General features: G+C 36.6%; 1 protein-coding gene across 1 annotated transcript in view; it reads right to left on the bottom strand.

The window, feature by feature from the left end:
- The window catches only part of ZNF236 (zinc finger protein 236), a 57,735-nt gene that overhangs the window by 20,180 nt on the left and 16,020 nt on the right, over positions 1–21,535 (bottom strand). The window contains exons 7-16 of the mRNA XM_088535661.1: positions 20,278–20,424; positions 19,433–19,504; positions 15,844–16,047; positions 14,069–14,297; positions 12,031–12,303; positions 9,472–9,675; positions 7,669–7,813; positions 4,514–4,774; positions 3,657–3,907; positions 2,885–2,986 (exon numbers count right to left, since the gene is read on the bottom strand). Of these exons, the coding sequence (XP_088391787.1) occupies positions 2,885–2,986; positions 3,657–3,907; positions 4,514–4,774; positions 7,669–7,813; positions 9,472–9,675; positions 12,031–12,303; positions 14,069–14,297; positions 15,844–16,047; positions 19,433–19,504; positions 20,278–20,424 (1,888 nt within the window). The remainder of the gene's footprint in view (positions 1–2,884; positions 2,987–3,656; positions 3,908–4,513; positions 4,775–7,668; positions 7,814–9,471; positions 9,676–12,030; positions 12,304–14,068; positions 14,298–15,843; positions 16,048–19,432; positions 19,505–20,277; positions 20,425–21,535) is intronic.

The following is a 21,535-nucleotide window of genomic DNA, read 5'->3' as shown; positions in this document are numbered from 1 at the left end:
GAGACAGAAGAAAATCAGTCTGAATAACAGACACAGCTAAAATTCAGAACCTCCAGTGCTTGCTCTTCCTTCCCTATATATTGTTTCCTAGAAACTTAATCTTCTTTAGTCAGGCAAAGAACAGAATACATCTTAAGCTCTGTGGATTAAGAAGGGTAAAAACTAAAAATTTTTAGTTATTACTGAAAGTCCTCTACTTGGGATGAGCTTTCATATTATTTCAGTGTAAGTACTCACTTTCAATGCTCCTCCCTCCCCCGTCTTTTTTAAATTTTTTATTTTTTATATCTTGGCCTGAGGAAATCACCTGAGCTATTCTCTTCTACACTGACATAACTTACTGAAAAGGGTAGAATACTCCAGCATCAGTTTACTAGCAAAGATGCCTTACATATAAGAACATAAACAGCATGGTAGTTCACAAAACAATACAGTATTTTGACTTTAAGTCACAACCTAAAGTCTCCATTTTCAAAAAGGACATTACAAACATACCTAGACGCACCTGGCACCTGTGCATCTCTGCAGAGACCAGAGAGTGGCAATTAACTATTTGCTACATTTGTTTCTCAGAGAAAGTCTGGAGCCAGCTCAACAGCAATCACTAAAGTCAATGTGTGCACGGTTACTGAAAAAAATCAGAATTTAAGTCCTGAAAGTGCAAATCAGGCTCATAAAAAGGCAAAAGAGCAGTCTGGTGGCAAGGCTATATTCATATGGGTTACAGAACTGTGGAGTATTTGAAATTTGTGCATGTTTGCAAGGCCACTCCTGCATCACTATCTCAATTACAACCTCATGCTTACTGTGAAATTTTAAAGGAAGAAATAATGACACAACTATATGAAAATATTTTTGGTGACAGATGATGTCCAACAGACCAAAACTGTTTTCTGGTAAAAGATTCATTTGGTTGTTCTGACCTCTTTAAAAGGTCATCAAATGAAGAGGCATGAAAATGTAAAACTACTAGGAACATTAAAATACCTTTTCTCTCAGTATCTTCAAAACTACCTGAAATGAATTATTATGATACAATAGCACCCTCATGAGATCCATACTTCTTTACAAATGTGAAGCATACCAAAAGGAAAATCTATCCAAACAAAGCAGAAATTCTGTTAAAAATACTGCTGCCAAACCTCAACGAACAAGCACGTAAAGTTCTGACAAGTCTATGCAGACCTAGAAAGCAGCATCTTTTGCCTGGATAAGATTTTTTTTCCTTAAATAAATATTCTCCACTTGTTTCATTAAGGAAGTTGAACACTGTGCCAAAGTATTTTTGAAAGAACACAGCCTACAAGCATCAAGAAAAAAAAGATACAATATCTGGGTCTTGAATGTCCTGCCTTGCTGCCAAGAAAAAGAAATTAGGAGCATGAAGCACAGATGCAGACATAGGGAGAGGGTCGACCAATTTAACGCATGCATCCGCGCATGTGCTTACCTACCTGAAATTCAAAAATTTTGAAGGGCTCCAGGATCTTCAAGGAAACTTCAAAGAGTTGGGAATCTGTGGATGAGATTCCAAGTAGAATAGGAAAAGTCTTATACAAAAAAGTCTCACATGAAAAAGTGTTCTGGTCCTCTGCATCAATTTTATAATGTATGAAAGAGCAGCCTAAATTTTTCTGATGACGAAAAAATCATTTCTGTAATATCCTTATTTTCTCTGAAAAAAAGTACTTAATATTCCCTATTTCGTAAATGAGAAGATGCATGTGCAAAGAAACTGCAATCTAAAACAAGATAATAAAACAAAGGTAACATACTGTTCTTAAAATTTGAAAACAGTCATAAAAAACAAAGTCACACTCCATTACTGGAGAGTCAAATATTGCATTTTTTATCTGGAGCATCCTCTCACTAATTTGGAACACTGCTAAAGGTAACCAATGGAAGCAATCCATGTGTTTTAAATGGGAACCTGGTTCAGTCTTGTTTAATGAAAGTTGAGACACTGGTATTTTTTTCCTCATACGCAAAGCAGCGCAATCTAGAAGATTAACATCAGCAACAAATTACACTACTTGTTCAGACTATCAAGAATATTAGCACAGTCAATTACAGTTTTACAAAAGGTGATGAGTAAACAAATTAAAAACAGAGGAGTTTAGTCAACAACTGGATAGAAAAACAATTACTGTCTATTAGCTATGACGAGACAAAATTTCTTTGCTAGAATTGGAAACAAGAAAAAGACAACTGGTCAACACGCTTCCTTCCTTAAAAAAAAAAAAAAACAAAGTAACAAAATCAAAACCAAATGAAAAACAAAATTAACACCCCAAACATCAAAAAGCACACACCTCATACCTCGCTTCCTATCAAGCAAATAGCTTAAAGAATCCTCCAGAGAAAATTAAGGGGAGGGAGTCATTTCCTCACTTACTCCCTTCCACACATTTCCAAGCACTTTATAGACCAAATTAAAAAAAAAATCCAATGGTTTATAATTATGTAGCTTTGCAAAATATAGGAAAAATCCAGTGTTTGGTGGAAGTCTGAGTCCTAACAGCTACTCAGTCAAGTTAAGGACTGATTATCTATGATTACTATAGGGGGAAGTTATGTGGACTGTCTACTATGACAGCAATTTCAAAAAGAACTGAGGGAAGAATCTAAAATGCCTAGCTATAAACCCCATATTGCTAAACATCAACTCCCTATCAGGTTTAGTGAAAGCTAATAATTAAGCATACCAAAATACTCTTCCACCGGGTATAATTTCATAATGGGAATATAAGAAAAAGTCTTCACAAGCACTCTTTGCACTGTAGTTGCATAACTTCTGCAAGCCCAGTTTTGAAATGCTTTATGATAGCAATGCTGTGAAATGAATTTTATAAAGATCACTTTAAAACCTTTATTAACCACTAACCTTGTGATAAACCTTGTTGATCGAACGACTGCTGTGTTATAGCCTGTTGTTCAAATTGAGTGATGTTTTCCTGCAAAGCATGCTGGGATGTCACAAACCTATCTGAAAGAGGAGAGTGGAAGGGAAGGGGGGGGGGGGAAACCAAGAAAGAAGGTTTAATTAATTGGATAACTTAATTGGATAACTCACAGTTATTCCCAAAGTTTCACATTTTATAGTAATCTGAATTGAATTTGCATTACATTAAAAATAAATCAGAAATGAACAGCTAAGCAGGTCATCCTGCGTATTTTACGTACTTTCTTACTGTAGACTTTGTTTATATTCCTCTGTAATTATTGCTAATTATAAGATGGCAAAGACCTAATAAAAGGAAAACATTTCATTCCACTATTAACAGAATAAATCAGTAAAATATTTTGCCTTCTCTTACCTTGAAACACAGACTCAACCTACTAAATAACACCGCTACATAGACTACTTATTTATAAGATAGACAACGAAGAAAATTTTAATGCAAACTGATTTACTTTCCATATACTTGGAAGGCATTTAGCAGTTCTGTTAAACAGATGGATTTAAAAAAAAAAAATGTGCAATGTTTCTTTTTATTGTTTTAACAAGTAGACACTGATGAGTGAAAGAAGGCATAGGCATATTCAATAGAGAATTTTATTTCATGTGTTTTTCTAGTTACTTAGTTGTAATGTCTTGAAACCAAGAAACTGTGAATTTATCCCATCATAAACATTGGCATGTTCTGAATACTTACCTTCATCTTGCTCTAAAGGCTGAGCAGTCAGTTGTTGTTCTAGTCCCGTTTCTTCTGTGCCTACTCCTGGCTGCTGGTCTAACTCCAGAATAGCCTGCTGATTTGCTGCAACAGCTTCTGACTGCTGCAGCTCATCGCTTGCAATCTCTACTTGCATCTGTGTAGAAACATGAATGCTCTGCTCATCTGCTGCAGAATCTTCTATTGAAGCAGCTTGCTGATGCTGCTGAAGCTGCTGTGCAAGTTCGTACCTGCAAACCGACATAAGAAAGAAGGTTTTTCTATTAGGGACTCCTCAGTTAGGCACTCTTGTAACTATTTATGCAAGAGAATACAGTTTTATTACACAGTGTAGTTTAGCATACCTTCAGATCCTGCTAAGCACTTCCTAACCATAAAAAAAATCTTGTTCAGTCATGAACATTTACTACAGAGAATCTCCACTCCAGGAAACCCATAAATTTAAATGAAAGGCACTTAGTCTTTATTCACTTTATCTCTAATACATCAATAACAAATAATTGCTATTGTGAAAAATTAGATGGAGTCTAGTTCAAAAAATTACTGTATCGCTGGAAGCAAAGTAATTGCTCCCTCAAACAGAAAGGAAAGTCATTCAAATTTACTTTTTTTGTCAACATGGCCTGACACAGCCAACAGAGTCTAAACCCTCTTGCATGTCAGACTCTTGAGCACTCTGTACTAAAAAACACACTCAAAATTAATACAACTGGAGATTCAAAGTAATAAAAAGAAAAAACTACTGTCCTTTGATAGAAAGTTTTTCTTTTTCTTTTCCCTTCAAGGAAGGACTACTGAAAAATGCCAAAGGGTTAAAATCGAAACCATATACTTACCTGTGGGTCTTCATATGTTTTTTACAGTTCAGTGCTGTTTTGAATGTTTTTTGACAGTACGGACACATGTACGGCCGGAGGTCATTGTGGATGCCCATGTGGCGCCTCAGGCTGCCGCCGGTGGTGAAGGCCCCGTTGCAGATGAGACACTTGAAGGCCTTCAGGCCAGTGTGCGTCCTGATGTGAGCTTTGAGCACGCCCGCCGACACGAAGCCTCTGCCACACTGCGAGCACTTGAACGGCTTTTCACCGGTGTGGGACCTTCGAAAGGGAGAGCGGAATGTAAAGCAGATTTTAAAATAATTCTTGGAGTCAAATTGCTAAAGGAGTTTTAAAAGGAACAAAATTAACCAGAAAAGGTAGCTCCTTTATAGATGGAACCTACTTCAATTAACTAAATCTAGAAACTGAAACTAATAAATTATACATGCATGTCTTACATGTCATCACTGACAGGGCTGGAAGCAATGGCTACTAATGCAGCCTGACAGTTTTCATTATGTTATGCAGTCTGACCTCATTTTCTGGTCAGACATTGCCAGAATTATTCCATTTGGGTTGATTTTTTTCTATGCCAGATGTCTTACTGAGGTATTATCATTTATATATTAGCTGAAATTTACAGAAATATAATTCACCCATGCCCACAAAAGTATATATTTCCCTGGTCAAATAATATTCATCAATCACTTAAGGAAAATCACTGACATCTTTAAAGTTTGGAAATATTACTTCATTTTGGCAGCAGGGAAGGCTTTTGTGTCTGTGATAAATCTGTAATTTTTAGCAAGGAAGTTTTAAGTCCAAAAAAACTCAAGTAGCACCTAATATTCTAGCATCTAATGTTTAACAAAAAAAGCTCTCAGAGAAGGCTCTGTCTATCATGAATACCCTAAAGTAAGACCCAGTATAACTAGCAATTTAGACTGCTACCTTAAAGGTGTATTCAGGCAGGGAAACTCTCTTATCTGTTAACTATTTCCCCTTTCCCCAAGTCCTTCCTTAAGAAGGTTTTAGAAGAATTTCCCCTTGAACTACACTGAGATATAAAACAGAATGTAGAACTGTTAGGGAAGAAAAAAAAAAAAAAAAAGCAGCAGAGTGCAATCCCAGAAGCCAGAAACAGAGTAAGTTGGGTAAACGTTACAAAATCAAAGATAAGGGAAATAAGGGAATATTTGAAATTGGGAAAAAGTTTGAGATGGCTTAAGATTACAACAGCCTTAAGCCTAGAGCAACCACATCAGATACTACAATAAAGAGCCTGCAACAGGAACCAAATTAACTATTCTATAACCAATAAATGTCTATGGAAATCAATGGCACGAGTATCCTATTCTTTCCTTGTCATGCCTGTGGGAGAAAAATCTGACAAACTGTTCAGTCACTGCTCTATCAACAGTATAAATGTTCCTGTTTTCCAGAGGAACATTGGCTTTCTAAACCACGATCAGCTCCATTTCACAAAGGCAGACTGACAGCACAAGTCTGAAGTCTCATAATTCAGGCATAGCCATATCTGATCTTATGAAGGAAGAGGAAAAGGGGAAAAGTTTCTCTAATTCCACTATGGCCATAACAAAGCTGAGCTAAGCTTCACTCACTGAGCTGTTGCAAAGGCTGGTGAGAAGAAAGCAAAATGGCAGCAAGAGGCAAATAACCCCCCCTCATGTCTTTATATTTCAGTATGTGAGGAAAAAAAAAAAAAAAGGATTCACAAAATAAAGAAGCAGTTAAAGTCAACTGAAGCACAGACATTACAGCTAATTTTCAAACACAATCTATTCTTACAAAAAAAGAAAATACGGGGGTATTTAGTACATGAAAAGTAAGTTAACTAATCAGCAATCTATACTGCTGTGCAGAATTAAATAGTTTAAATTCCTATTCAAAAGCATCCTGACAAATCCACAAATAAGAAATAAAATGAATTAGTCAACAAGTCTACACTTCTCTACATACTTTTTCTGTAACTATACTCTCTAATGCAAATAAAATATGCCAAAACTATCAATCTATGTAAAACCATTTTAGTAAAATGTGCATAAGAATTAGGCACATTTTAATGGGCACTAAAACACTGAAATTTGTGCTAAGAAAATAAAGAGAAGAGTGTAAAACAAGATCAGCTATTTAAGTCAAGGACAATGATGGTGGCAATGATGCAAACCAGCAACATTTACTAATTTAAAATTATTTAAACAAGCCCAGCTTAATTGCATCTACAAAGGATAGGGAAAAATCTGGATAGAGTATTACAAAAAGCAAACATACTGCACGGCTTTCCCTCCTCCAGTTAGTCAGCATACAGACACCCAAGACCAAACTCCGTTTGTAAGGGATATATGTGATACTCACTGTAATGTGAAATAGAGATGGAAGAAAGTGGTACAGCACTTTTAGTGCAGAAAATAGCAGATAGCAGTATGATCTTTTCCTTGAATCCTGGTAATCATGAAATTTTCGCATCATTTCTCTTATGCAGGTATGCATAGTGTATATAAAGCAGGGAACAATGTTTGATAACTATACTAAATTTCAAAGTTCACATCCTCAAAGTCTTTTAATAAGGCTCTGAGCAACCTTATCAAACTTGGAATCTAGTTTGAGGAGCAGGTTAGATCAGTTACTTCCATTGGTTCCCTGCAAACTGAAGTTCTTCTATGACTCTATCCTGTGATTTTAAGATTTGAACTGAGCTGAAGACCACAAAATTACACACAAACTTGCTCCGAATTTGCCTTTAGGTTTAGTATGGAGAAACAACACACAAAATGACGAGCTTAATCTGCTTTCTAAACAGATGCTATATACGAAGCAGATCATCTGGAGTATGTAAATACACATTTACTGCATGAATTTGCCAGGCACTACATGCACTTTTGCATATATAGTACAAGGGGGAAGTCCTGAGTGTTCACTGATACACTGCACATTACTTCACCATTTGCTCTGCTAAGACTGTGCATGTTTACAGCTTAGTCCAAAATTTCTTTGCACTATACTAGAAAAATTGGTATCATTGCTTCTGTAGCTAAAGGCAGTAAAATAAGGAATACAAAGTCTCATCAGAGAATGCTACCTGAGTTTCGGACTTTTCGATAAGATTTGTTATTGCACACATTTTTCCCCTCTTCTTGGATATTTATTTTTACCTGATGTGCTGTTTGAGATGACAAGATTTTTTATAGGCTCGATGGCAGTAAAAACACTTGTATGGTCTGTCAGCATCATTCACAAAATTATTATTAAAATAATTTTGGAAGAACTGGCTATTCCTTGGGATTGGCTGGATAAGACCTGCACAAAAAAACACACACAATAAAAAGTAAAATTGACAAATTCATTCTTAAACTCTTACTCTTAAGTATAGAATACGGTAAAGAAACAGGGCATCTTCTCAGCATCTGTTTAGAACCTGGTATGCATCTACTTAGCACAATGCATGCTGTAATTGCATATGTCATCTACTTCACTTATTTTTATTCCTCATTACAGCCCACTTCATTACATTAAGCTTCACAGATGTCCGAAACAGACATTAAATTTAAACAAAGCTGACAGCTACTAATTCCTTGTTCATTAGGTAACATTTCACTCCTACCTCAGCTTTAGCCAAATGACATTTAATTAATGTACATCAGTTGTCATATATAACTTAATGAATTATTAAATTGCATTTTGCATAAGAAATACAGATCACCATGATATACATACCTGCCTGCCTGCCAAGAAAAAAAAAGTGTTATGCTTCAAAAACATCTACCTTCACTAACTCTATCAGTCTTGCTAATTGTCTGGGTACCTCCAAACATTTCTTAGGGGAGGGAAAATGGAGGGGGAGTGGGAGGGAGAGAGTAGCAAAGGCAATAAAGCATATCCAAATGACATATTCAAAGTGAATAAATGAAACACTTTTTAAAAATTGTTAGGACAGTTAAAGGTGGCTCTATTCTAGAGTCAGTGAAATAATTGTGAGTGAGATCTTTCTATAAAAAGGTGTTTTTTTGTGACATCAATTCTGTCTTTGGGACCATAGTTAAAGCCAGAAAAAATACAATCATTTTTCTATCGCCTTGTCAATAAATACCATCAAGTCATAGACTAAGAAAAAAAAAAAACACATTTAAACAGGCTGCTCTTTGAGAATAGCTTTAAAGCTCTTAAAATCTAAACATACATATTTGCTTTTAGTTTTTCTCATTAAAAGGTACCACTTAAAGAATAATAGGAGTAGGCAGCAAAAATGTAAGTTTCTTGAAACCTCTCAGGAAAAAAAGATACATTCTAGGATAAGTGGAAGTATCACTAGCAGGGTAAAAAACATGCCGCCTTTTAGACAGAAGATGGAAGTTCTGATCTCTACACTATACACTCCAAACCAAAGAGTTCAGGTGTTATTAAGTATCTGTAAGAAACGAACTTTTACCACATTTCTTTTTTATTACTAATAATTAATATAGTATTATTAACTTTAAGCATATCTTTTTTCACTAGAGAGACTTCAATTTTATTGTTTAAAGTTTTCCTTAATATCAGGAATATCATGAATACTGTGACTCAATAATATAAGCAATTAGAATAAATTTGATCAGCTCCAGAGAAATCTAGACATTATCACTTTCACATCAACAATCCAACACCAGCTAATTTACATTCTGCTAGTGTAATGTAAAAATTCTGTAATTTCTCTGTAAAAAAAGAGACCTCTTTTTACCAGCTAAGAAAGGACGGAAGTGTAAACAACCTACTTTCTTTCTGAAGCCTGTTTATTTCTACTGACTTATGTCAAAGCGCATCTTCTTGAGTGAACTCTGACTGCCTTTGACTGTCTGAGCTGTGACCTCTACTTTCCACTGTACCTCTCTTTTGTACCTCTCTCACTGTACCGCTCCACTTTCCAGTGGGAACCCCAGATTTCACACTTCCAAATGAATACATATTTACTCACTCTTTACCTAAATCGGTGATGAGTATGGGCTCTTGCAAAGGAATGTCTGGGACGGGAACACTGCTCTTTCCCACTCGAACTTTGGCAGGTTTCCGTTGATGCCGCAGCCTTCTGAGTTCGGCGTGCTTAAAATGCGACGCAACGTGAGTCTTCCTGTGCCCTGATGTTCTGAACTTCTTATCACAGTGAGGACAAGCGAAAGGCCTAACACCTGCAAGAAATTAAAAATACTAGCTAATAATTTTATTTCCACCTCCCTGGAAGTGTGGATTTGGAATAACGACATCCAGTTGGAGGTTCTCTTTTTGCTTTTTTTTTTCTCCCGTTTTCTTTGTCAGGATGTTATTACTAAATATACTTTCAGAAGAACAGATCGATAAAATCCATTCAGAGGTAAATATGAAACGGCTGAACTCTTAACTGCAGTGGCAACGCATGACTTTAAGCGAGCTTAGTATCAGGAAAACAGATAATACGAATGGGGCAGCAATTTTTAAAGGATTCCAGGATCCATGAAAAGAACTGAAGATAACCTGTCAGTTCTCTACACAGAGGAAGCTATTAAGAATTAGAAGAAAAACACATCAGCAAGCACAGACAAATGAGATAGTAATAAGATGAAATGGATTAACAGAGATGTGATAAAACATAGAGAAAAATCTGGAAAGGCCTATCAAAAAAAGTTAATTCAGTGCTTGGTAGCAGTGTAGAAAGCAAGTAAACTGGAATCAGAATGAAAAACTCCAGCACTTTGAAACCTAGCAGCATTTTGAGCAGGACATTCAGTTCTTGAAATCACCTCTTTTCCAAAAAGGATACTAGAAAACTTGATAAAGCTACAGAGACAAGCAAAGCTGATCAAATATTTTGTTCAAAGCAAAATCCTGCATTCCTAAGGCTAGGAGAAATGACTAAGTAGAACAGGATAAAATTATGAGCAGAGAAAGCACAAGGAATAGGATGAACTGTTCCTCACAACACAATAACTAAGAAACATCAGAGGAAAATGTTAGGCAGAATATTTAAAGCAAAGTACTTCTTCACATGTAGAAATCAAATCACACCAGAATTATTTTAGGTTGTTCTGGCAGTAAGCTCATACAGGTTCAAAATTAGAGAGATTCTTGACACAAAAATCTACCAAGTTCTGCTAACCAAAGAAATACCATCTGCTTCAAAATGTCCTTGAACCAAATATCAGTGTAAGTCAGGCCTGTAGAGAGGCAAGCAGCACTTCTGCCCGCCTCTCCTCTCACGTTTTTCCGTAGCTCTCTCCTGCACGTCACCAGTGGAGACGGCACATTGGGCTGTGTGCTCCGTGCGACCCGGCCTGCCGAACACGGCAGCAGCAAACACCATTCTCTGACAGCAAGAGCCAGAGCGCTGAGGGACGAGTAACTGCGCGCAAGAGCTTGGCGAGCGCTGCGCTCCCCAGTTTTCAAGCCATCTAGTACGCTTGCTACTTTGAGTCTGACTTAAAAATGTGTGTTTCAAAGCTACATAAAGGACTGGTTTCCTGGCTGAATGTTCTGTATCTACACAGAATTTTTTGCTTTGTTAAGTCTAAAATTGCTATTTCATAGATTAAAGGTGGCTGGTTCTAAAAGATAATGGATATGAGTAATGGCGCATTCAATAAGATGTCACAACTGGAAACCTGCATTTGCCAAAGGAATGACTAGCAAAGAGAACCAAGATACCAACAGGCAGCACTTTTTGCAGGAGAGTCTACCATAGGATACTTGGACATACTCAGCTGCAAATATAGAGCTACACAGAGAACAGGCTGGTGTCCTCATAGTGACACATAAAATACAAATGAAAGATGAATCATGAAAATAAAACAGGGGAAATGTATGTTGCTAATGAATGATTAAGGGAGAGACCAACGCTCCAAATATTTTTGCAGAATTTAGAAAGAAATTGTGTTTTGGAGAAAATGCAGATCTAGAAACAGGAATGAAAGGAAAGAATGTCACTTTTATGAGTTTATATTTACTAGCAAAAATAAAGAAAAATAGTGGAAAACAGCATTTTAGTTGAGCTAGAGGAAGACAGGGAGTTAAAGGCTACATATTTAATGCAATCTTAAAGACCATATAAACAGAGGTGCAGGCAATGCAAGATACTGAAAACAGTGAAGGGGATGCCACTCTAATCAACCAGTTATCACAAAAAATAAAACAAAAAGCAACCAAACAGTCCTGAATGATGCAGTAAGACTATCCAAGATTGTAGTGAATGAAAGGGAAGTTGCAGAGTAAATTCTAAGAGTACGGCTTTTTATACAGCAATCACATATATTAACAATAGCTATATTAAAAGAAAGGGAGCAAGGGCTGAGTCATCATGAGAAAACTAAACTTCTTTTGTAAGAGCCCAAAATGTTTCAAAGTCATTAAACACTAAGTTACAACGAAAACTTAAATTTGTCAGATAAAATACCAAAATGGTTATTCTATGATACATATCTATCATGCATTAGACACATAATTCAAGTGCTTCCTGTTGCCCTTTCTTTCCCCTCAAGATCTCACACAACACAAGAGCAATTTCGAGACCTTACCTGTATGTAGACGAATGTGAACTTTTAAACTCCCTGAGGTGGAAAAGCATTTCATACAAAATTGGCACTTGAAAGCTTTAATCCCAGTATGTGTTTTTATGTGTGCGGTGAGTGTACTCTTGACTGCGAAGGCGCGGAAACACTGGGGACACTTGAAGGGCTTCTCATGGGTATGAATGCGAATGTGGCGCACCAGATCACTTGGCTTTTTGAATTCTTTAGAGCAATAAGGACACACATGCCATCTTATTCCGTTTTCTTCACGTATAGAACCTGAAATAAGGAACAACATGAAAAATGAATGTGCTGGACATGTTTTAGAAGTTTTTCAAGATTTCCACGACACTAACACCATCAAATGGAAGTAACAAAACAAAAGGGGGGGGGCACAAAAAACACTTTGCAAATGCCACTTGATAGACAATTAACTTCTCTATCAGATAGATTCTATTCACAAAAACAGCGAAGACAAATGATAAAAGCTAAATCCATGAGAATCCTGATGAAATTCATATATATTTATGCTATTAAAAAGAAGGAAGGGAATACGGAATAAAGAACATGAAACAGGCTAAGAAATGTGCAGTATCAAAGACCAGAAAGAAAATAATGCAATTCGTATGCCACTCAGAAAAACAGAATGTGTGCGCAATGCAATGTAATAGAGCAGGTAACTGATGAATGCCACATCTAACACAAAATCATTTAGCAGTGAATACAACTCCCCAACCATAACCGCCCCAAATTATTTTAAGTACTAAACACTTATGTAGCTCACTGGTTGCACTGCTTTACATGGCCCTCTCTTCTCCAAATTCAGTAAGGATATGAATCCCTCACAGTTCTCCATCTAAGGTCCCTGCCAGCCTCAATGTGTTCTGCTTTTATCTCTTGTTACTAATTCGATTCATGCACAGCTGTTGCAAAAGAACTAAAAACATCAGTGGAGAATTACAGCCCCTACTTACAAACAGTATGAGTTGAATTTGGACTGAAGATTTGAAGGAAAGGAGTTGGACTTATACGCAGGGATCAGTTCACATGATGGTTCTTTTAATAAACCATGTCTACACACATGCTATTTCATCAAAAAATAATGGTAGTAACGATCTTGCAATTTATTTGCAGTAATAGAGCAAGTGGTTACTACACACACACACACACACGACAAAAGTTGCATTGCTACCAGAAGAAAAGTTAATGCTGATTTTAGCACTGTTACACTGGACAACATGAGTTTGCTACTTTGGATCAACCTCTGCTTCCCAAGCAAAGAAAAAAGCAACAGGATTGCACCCATGAAATTATTACCTATGAGCTCAACAACTGCTCCTTACAGACTTGTCTCCACTTGGTCAGTCAATAAGCTATGATGGCCATACTTGGATCAGAAACTTCTAGTAACCTTGAACTAAAGTTGTTTTAAAGCACACAGAGGCCAAAATCCAAACTCACATACACGCTAGACAAGATGCAGATAAAAGAGTCAACATATATTTATGACGACACTATCACATCAGTATTGCAATTGCAAACACAGGTAGCCTCAAAAGTATTATCCACTACGCCACCCTTGTATCCTTCTCTACCTGGGCTAACTCTGTAAAGACTGGTACAACAACAGAGCACTACACTTTTGCTTCTCTGGGGCCTCAACTCCAAAGAGGAAGGGTAAAGCTTACAAGAGCTCTCTACTCTGGAGCAAACTATAAAATTCCCATCCTTCTCAGGGAAAGCTGATGGGAAAAAGAGAGGGGAGGGAGAAGATTCCTTTTCTTCCTTTATTCTCCTTCCCTCAAAACATCACTAATGCAGAATATTTAATAGTATCACATTACTTAAACATTTTTTTTTTGTAACTACAATGAAAGATATAATGATATTGATAACAATTAACATATTATTTTAGATGAAGTAGATGATTCCTGATTTAGTGCCTCTGGAAGTTCATACTTTTATTATTTTATATATATACATATATCTTTACAGCACAATATATATTTACAGCACAAAAAGTAGCAAGAAGTGCCAACATTACCAGGTAAAAACGGTGACTTTTTCTTAATAACCTTTTTCTCTTTCTTTTCCAGTTTATCTGTGCTCTCTTGCTCCTTTTCTTGTTCTGCATTGTTAGAATCAGCCTGATGGTTTGGCAGAGGTTGGACATCTGGATTTTGATCCTGGACCCCAGATGTCTTAGCCTGATTGCAGTCAGTAGAATGTGCAGAGACAGGAATAGAGGACAACCCACTGTTCTCTAAAGCTTGCTAAAATAGAACATTTATGTTAGGAAAGAAATATTGCACCATTATTACAACTTTGATCAAACAAACATTTAGAAGACACAATACAGATGTAACTAAATAAATTCTACCTAGTATGTTATCCTCCTAGAAATTCAAGTGAGTTTCTATACTGCTTCTTACACAATGCTAACTTTTGACAGTTAAGCTGTTTATGAGATTTCAGGTTGGATTTCCAGTACTAACCTAAGTTCCAACAGTTAACCTTTCAAAAAAGCACCAACTTTCCCTACAAAATCAAGCATTTATCAGGAATATAGGATATCTGATATACCCAATAAACAAAAGACTAGTTTCCCGTAAAAAGACAAACTTGAAGCATCAGCTTGGTGAAAAACTATAGAGGGTATAAGAGAAATAACACTAAATCAAAGGCTTGGAAAAGCTCAAAGCCTCTCTCAATAAGTTACAGACAACCATCTGGCAGACAGAAGAGCAACGTCATGCTCTTTATGTATAATCCCGTTGAAGGGACTGGCGTATGGGCACCATTAAGGATGCTATTGTGTCTGGAAAGGCTTCCAGTCAGCTACTTCAAACACACATTTCAGCAAGAATGTGCAGATATTTGATCGCTTTGAAGAAAAACGGATTTTATTTTTATTTTGTACGACTATGCTTAGTGATTAAATCCTTCTTCAACAGTTTGAGGAATCAACCTCAAGGACTGATTTTTTAGGATAGCTGTTAAGTTACATTTCCTATCACATTTTACTGGAACTGTATGTAACTCTCCAGATAATACACTGTAGCATACGTAATAGAGTGAACCTGTATACGGCAACATAAAACATTCAGGTCTTCAAAAAACAAATTCAAATGGTGCTTCATTAACCAGAGATGCATAAATAGCTTAAAAGTTAGCAGGCAACCACCAGTATGGAGCATGTACATTCTCTGCCATGTTCCATCCTGTTTATGCCTTGAAGCAGTGCGGGCTGCAGACCAACTATGGACAGCTGAACTACTGCCCTGCACAGCTGACACACTGTCCTTGATACAGGCAATAGGAGATGCTGGGTTAGACAAACACGGGCTTGACCCAGTACAGAATCTTTGCACATACTGGCAACATGCAAATATTTCATAGCAATTAAAACAGGATAAGGGCCCAGAGACACTCTAGTTTAAGTCAGATAAAAATATATTTTCTTCTTAATTAGCTATGCTTGAAGAATGGCATAGCTAAACATGTTGTAAGATGCTTCTACACAACAGAAAAAAGTAATCAATAAAAGGTTCATGTATAGGTCTGAACATCTTTAGTGATCTTCCAGGTCATTTAATCAGTATTTATAACCTTGTTTTTTGTTAAATTACACCAAAAAAATGTTGGTATGTTCTGTAGTTCTTCAATATATCTTTACAATTCTTTTGTAACCAATAACAAATCTTCAGAAATGCAGAAGGAATGGTATCATTGAAAATACTGAAAACAAACTTTACTAGGAAAAGGAAAGGAGAAAGAAACTGTATGCAATACAAAATGGCTGCCATACACAGCTCCCACCTGCAAAATGTCTCTATTGATTCCCACCGCAATGCTGAGCTGCTGACCCGGTTGCTGAGGTTGGTTGTTTTCCACTGGACCCGGTTCTGATAACTCAAGGAGCTGCTGGATCACATCTGTTACAGCCTGCTGTCCCTGATGAGTGGTAGCTGAAGACGCCTGGTTTTCTGCCTGTTGAAGAAGCGGAGACCGAAAATGTGTTGCCTGCAATATACAGCAGCACACTTGTAAAGGAAGACAAAAAGTATTAATCAACCTGCCGGGAGGGTTCCGTTATCTGAAATGCCTGTTAATCGCCCACTGCAAGGACATCTCTTTGTCTAGGACACACATATTCTAGAGAGTTGTAATTCAAGGTCTGTTCATTCTACTAAAGAGTTGCTTCTGTATATCCTTTCCTGGACTTCTTCCCAAACTGTGCAACTATCAGCTTGAATCACGTTTATTGAAACCACTAAACCTTCAATTAGTTCAAAAACCAGGCATGTATTACTAATTCTCCAAACAGAGGCCAAATAAACTAAATCCAAAACAGGAAAATGGTACTGGGGGTGGTCTTTTATAAAATATTTGTACTTTATTTAGCCAAGTCCTTTGGAAAAAAAAAAAAAAAAGACACCTGGCATTTTTTTTTTTATGAAATTAGTAACACTGCTTCATCAACACTCTTCAGAATAATCAAACTCGTAACTTTTTTTGTTTAATTTTTTCCTTTTTTCAAATTTCTTAGCTTTAAATGAATGTCTTTATAGCGCTACATTTACATGTGGGGCTTTGTGAAAAACAACTCTATTCTTATTAAATAGTTATAATAATAATACATTTAGCTTAATCCTAGCTATATTCTGAGAATGTGATGAAGTATTCTGAATGCTTTCTCATGAGACAGCATAAAGTAAATCACTAACTCATTCCTCTTGCATGCATGCAAAAGAATATCCCTTGCCATTGTAATGCTTTAGTTATTAGCAGGTCTTTTTATCAATTGTTTGATCAAATAAGAAGACTTTATGCCGTAAGATTCAGATTTGGCAAAAGTCCTATAAACATTTCAGTATGTTATTTGACAAAATAAACCACTGCAAGAAAAAAACACGCATACAGATGGACACTGAAGCAAGATATTTTGCAAAAGAGCACAAAAGCCCTTTAGAGGTTCAACATTGTCTGACAAGAAACTTGGAATTTTACACACATTTAGCTTGTGTGTTCACATACTTTACAAAAGTCTATGCTAACTCTATGAGGTGATGACGAATAATGACAAATAGCACATATACTTATGTACCCGAAGTTTGTTACCGTTTCCATTAAGCTATCCTGTTCATTATTAAAAGCTCCAGAGGTCTCCTTCCAAATCTCAGAATTCTTACATATATGACTTACAAACAGCATACAGAAGAAAGAATTTTCTTCTCCACAATTCTGCATTTTTCCATCAGAATAATAGGCCTTATGATCAGGCCCGTTATTAGGCTGATTAGGCTGTTCTCTAGCATAATGCAGACTAGATGACTCCCCAAGTCAATTATTCCTTTAAATAAAGTAACTGTACAGAAATTATAGTATTTTTAACTTAATAATTGGGTATGGTATTCTCTTCCATTGCTAGCAAATTGTTCCAACAGTTAGTTGCTTACACTGAAAAGATTTTATTTCAAAGTGTGAATTTATCTAGCTTCAGCCATTAAAACTTATTTCTCTTCTGTATTAAAGGAGTTATAGATTTTTCCCCTTTCTACAAAACAGAGTTCAAGTCATTCTTTAAATATATTATCAGATGGGTAAAAAAGGTAAAACTTATTCAATAACAAAAACATCATTAATACTTTAAGAATTCTATAGCTCTCCATCCTCTTAAGTCTTTTAATACGTTCATGAACAGCAGACACTATAAACAATAAAAGTAGCGACTGCCAGAATCAAATAGAGAGCATACACACTCTTCACTTCTGTGAAAGACTTCTTTGCTATACTATATAGAGAGCTCATCTTAAGCCTTCCAGCCAAGGAAAGTTGCACTTTCAACTGGTTTATCCATTATGATCTTTTCATTCCCTATTTCTAAAGGTAAAATCCGTGTCAATCTTCTACCTGCAAATAACGGCCTACTGCTTTTCTTTGATCTATGGTTTTGTTCTTGGCCATATCAAAACACATATTGTATGTTTGCATCCAGGTCACAAAGAAATCCAGATCACACTGTAGCAGTGACTTGTCTTCTTCATAAATTATCTCAGCCTTTGTATCATCTTGATCACTGATGATTTTATATTTTCTTCCACATCACTGATAAAATATTAAGTAGTGCAAGGGCAAGAACTAGCTCCTAAGGGACCTCCACCAGAAACAACAGCTGCTGCTGAAGCTGTGAGTAATACACAGTACAGAACCATGAAACGCTCATAGTATTACCTTAGGTCAACCAGTCAAGAGAACTCCATACCAAAAGTTGTGCATTTGAAAGCACAGGAGACAAGCAGAGAGTATATTAAAGGAGGAATATTTGAAAACATAGGGAAAAATGCTGCTGACTCACCTTAGTATTGAGGTTTGTCAATATTGGTTTTGGGGTGGTGCTGTACGTTCCCTTTCTACAACCCTGCTGTATGCTTTACATTAGCTAGGTACTGGTGTAAAACAGAAGGTTCCGGGCAAGGTGAATGGCACTTCTCTAACTTCTACACTAACCAGCCCCCTTGCTTGGTTTCCTACACCCACAACAAGTAGAAGCTGGTTCTGCAGCACACATTCGCTATTCAACCACTTGGCAGCCTAGGAACTAAAGCATTCTCTGGAGAAAATACAGGTTTGAAGACTGCAAGACTAAGGAAAGAAGGAATTCTCCCTCCTCCTAGGCAAGAGTAACAAGCAGTTCCTGGAGAAGGAGGTGGGAAACTGGTTCCGCTGACCAGCTCCCATCACCCGGAAAGAGCCCTGCACTCTGCATCAAGTGCAAGATGAAACCCTGATGGAGGAGCTCAATACTTAGATTGAAAGAAAAAGGACAACAACTTCCTCTTTATTCATAATCTGAGGGAAAGAAAAGTAGGTCAATCGTTCCACTTTGGAGCTTGCTTTGTTTGAAAACTTTTGAATATAATGCACTCCATTCATAAGTCCTACACACACACACAAAAAAAAAAAAAAAAGTTAATTGGGGCATAGCAAGGGAAGAGGAGGAACGGAGGGAACCCATGCAAGACTCGTTCTTCAGTACCACATTGCTGCCTTCAACCCCGGCACTTCACTCCTCACCCACATCACGGCTCTCCTGGGAAGTCAGGTCAGGCGCGCAGGATAGCCTGACACCCACAGGACTCTCTCCTTTCATCTGGCCTTTATATGGAGCAGAATATTTGCTTCCATTTTGAAGAGATACTGATCAGAATTGTGTGCAAAGATTACGAACATAAAGTGATCCATATAACCCGTTTCATTCACCTTCACGTGAATGCTGATCAGTTTCTCACAGGGGACAATAATGTGTCTTCCTTCATCGCGCAAATAAAGAAACACTTGCAAAATTCTGAAGAGTTTCTTCCCCTTTTAATATTGATACAAACAAATAAAACCTTTCTGTACTTACATTTTTCCATTTGCTATCAACAGGTTGCAAAAGATTAGCGGGAGATGGTGTCAGAGGCTGGGTGACAGAGTCCTGTAGAGATACAGGAAAAAAGTTAATGGCAGTACACATCTGCGACAGCAATATGCACCAGCAATACTGCAATGAAAAAGAAAAGAAAAAAAAAATCCACGCAGAAAACAAATCAAGAAAAATACAGCTGGCCTGCAAACACTATGCAGAATGGCCTCCTCTTCCATTTAGCTTTTAAGATTACACTTACGAAGGTTTTACAAAAAGATATAGAGATTATATGCATTTATAAGCAAGAAGGCATACGAATATTTAACCTGAAGAGACCAACAGGATCTAACGTATAAAAAAAGCTATGAAATTTGGAAAAAATAAAAAAAAATAAAAAACAGTTCTGCAAACAACACTATCTAGACACTTGTTTTAAACAAGATACAACTGCACAATGAAGATGAAATACTGATGAGATGATTTTAACTCTCTCTCTGTTTATGATGTTGTTAGAACCCTTGAAATGCAGCTTTTCAAATTTTAACAACTTTAGCCCTCCTTAAAGACTGAAATTTTATGTCATGTTTTTAACTTGAACTTTTCTACTTGAAGTAGAAAAAAAAAAGGTAAAAGGAAAAAGGTCTCTTCAAAAAACATCCTGCACTATGCCAGTATTTAACTAGGTAAGTTGATTTCAATAAAATGACACACAAAACTTCAAAAATATATTCATAAGACAGCTAGAATGTTTTTATTCTAACATACCTGCAGAATTACAGAAATAAAAACATAAAGTAATTAAATTTTTAAAGCATTTCCATATTATAGCAAGTTAGGCTTACCGCTGTACCATGAGATACATCTGTTGATGAGCCTGCAGAAGTCTGTGTACCACCCATATGCATCTTGCTGATATGTGTATTTAAGCTACCCAAGCTTTTAAAGACACAGCTACATTCTGTACAATTATATGTAGGGCCATTCTTAACCTTCAGGAAGAGAAAACGAAACAAAACAAGTATATTTTTTCCTGAATATATTTTATGTCATCTTTCTTATCAGCATAATAAATTCACTAGAGGAACTATAAAAGAAAGCTAAAATGTTTTATTTCCCCAAGCTGTTGATGTCCAATAATAAGACAGGTCTGATACCTTCCTGAAATCAAGTAAACTATCATCTATGTGCATGACATCTCATGACTGCCTCTCCATTTCAGGAAGCACCACAGAGCAAAACAAATGTCATATGGCAAATTAGGCCTTGGATTTTTTCCTCATCTTACAACTTCCTAGAATTGCACTTAGAAATAAAATCCAAAGGGCAACTTCACTGATTAAGACTTGCCTGAAAATGTAATAACATACATATTTAACACAAATAAAAATCAAGAGATACAAAGGAAAAAGAAAGAAAAGTTATCTTCATTTCCCCCTCCTCCCTGCTGGTTACTTTTACAAAAGTCTTTTATCACTTTCCAAGGGGGAAAAAAGAAAAATCTGAAAAATAAAAGGAAGAAGTTATTATATGGGATATTACTAGAAAGGTATGGTGAGAGAAGAAGAAAGAATCGCAGAATTTTAATGCTTAAAGTCTTCAAAAGAGCACATTCTGCACCTCTGTCAATAGGGAATACTGTATTTTCTGACAACAAGCTTGAAATGGTATGATGACATTTCAGAATGTAGTATCAACTCCTAAAATACATATAAAACTGGACAGTAATAGATTGAGAATCAGTCTGTTTCAGTTAACACGTCTTGTGGTTTTCTGTGACTGTTTCAGGATAAAATGAAGAATTAAGAGTCCTGCATGTGCTCTTGAAGAAAACTCAGCAATAGCTGAAAGAAAAATTAACAGAAGAGCCAAAGCAGTAACTAAAATACAGGCTCTGGACCAAGAAACACAATATACTGCGATGAAGAGGTAGCACTTGAGAAATTGTGGAGAAAAAGCACAAAATCTTTTGGCTGGATACAAAATCCAAGCTAAATCACAGCTGGGACAGAGTTCTAAGTATGATCAGCAAGGCGACACTCAGCATGCAGAGGAATGGGGGGGAGCTGCCTCTAGCTACTTGCTTCCTTTCAAATCAAGAGT

Source organism: Tinamus guttatus, unplaced genomic scaffold (genome assembly GCF_059628265.1).
Source record: "Tinamus guttatus ecotype Peru unplaced genomic scaffold, ASM5962826v1 Tinamus_guttatus_pri_ptg000639l, whole genome shotgun sequence".
Taxonomy (NCBI): domain Eukaryota; kingdom Metazoa; phylum Chordata; class Aves; order Tinamiformes; family Tinamidae; genus Tinamus; species Tinamus guttatus.
Note: the sequence above shows the minus strand (reverse complement) of the source record. Positions and strands in the feature narration are given on the sequence as shown.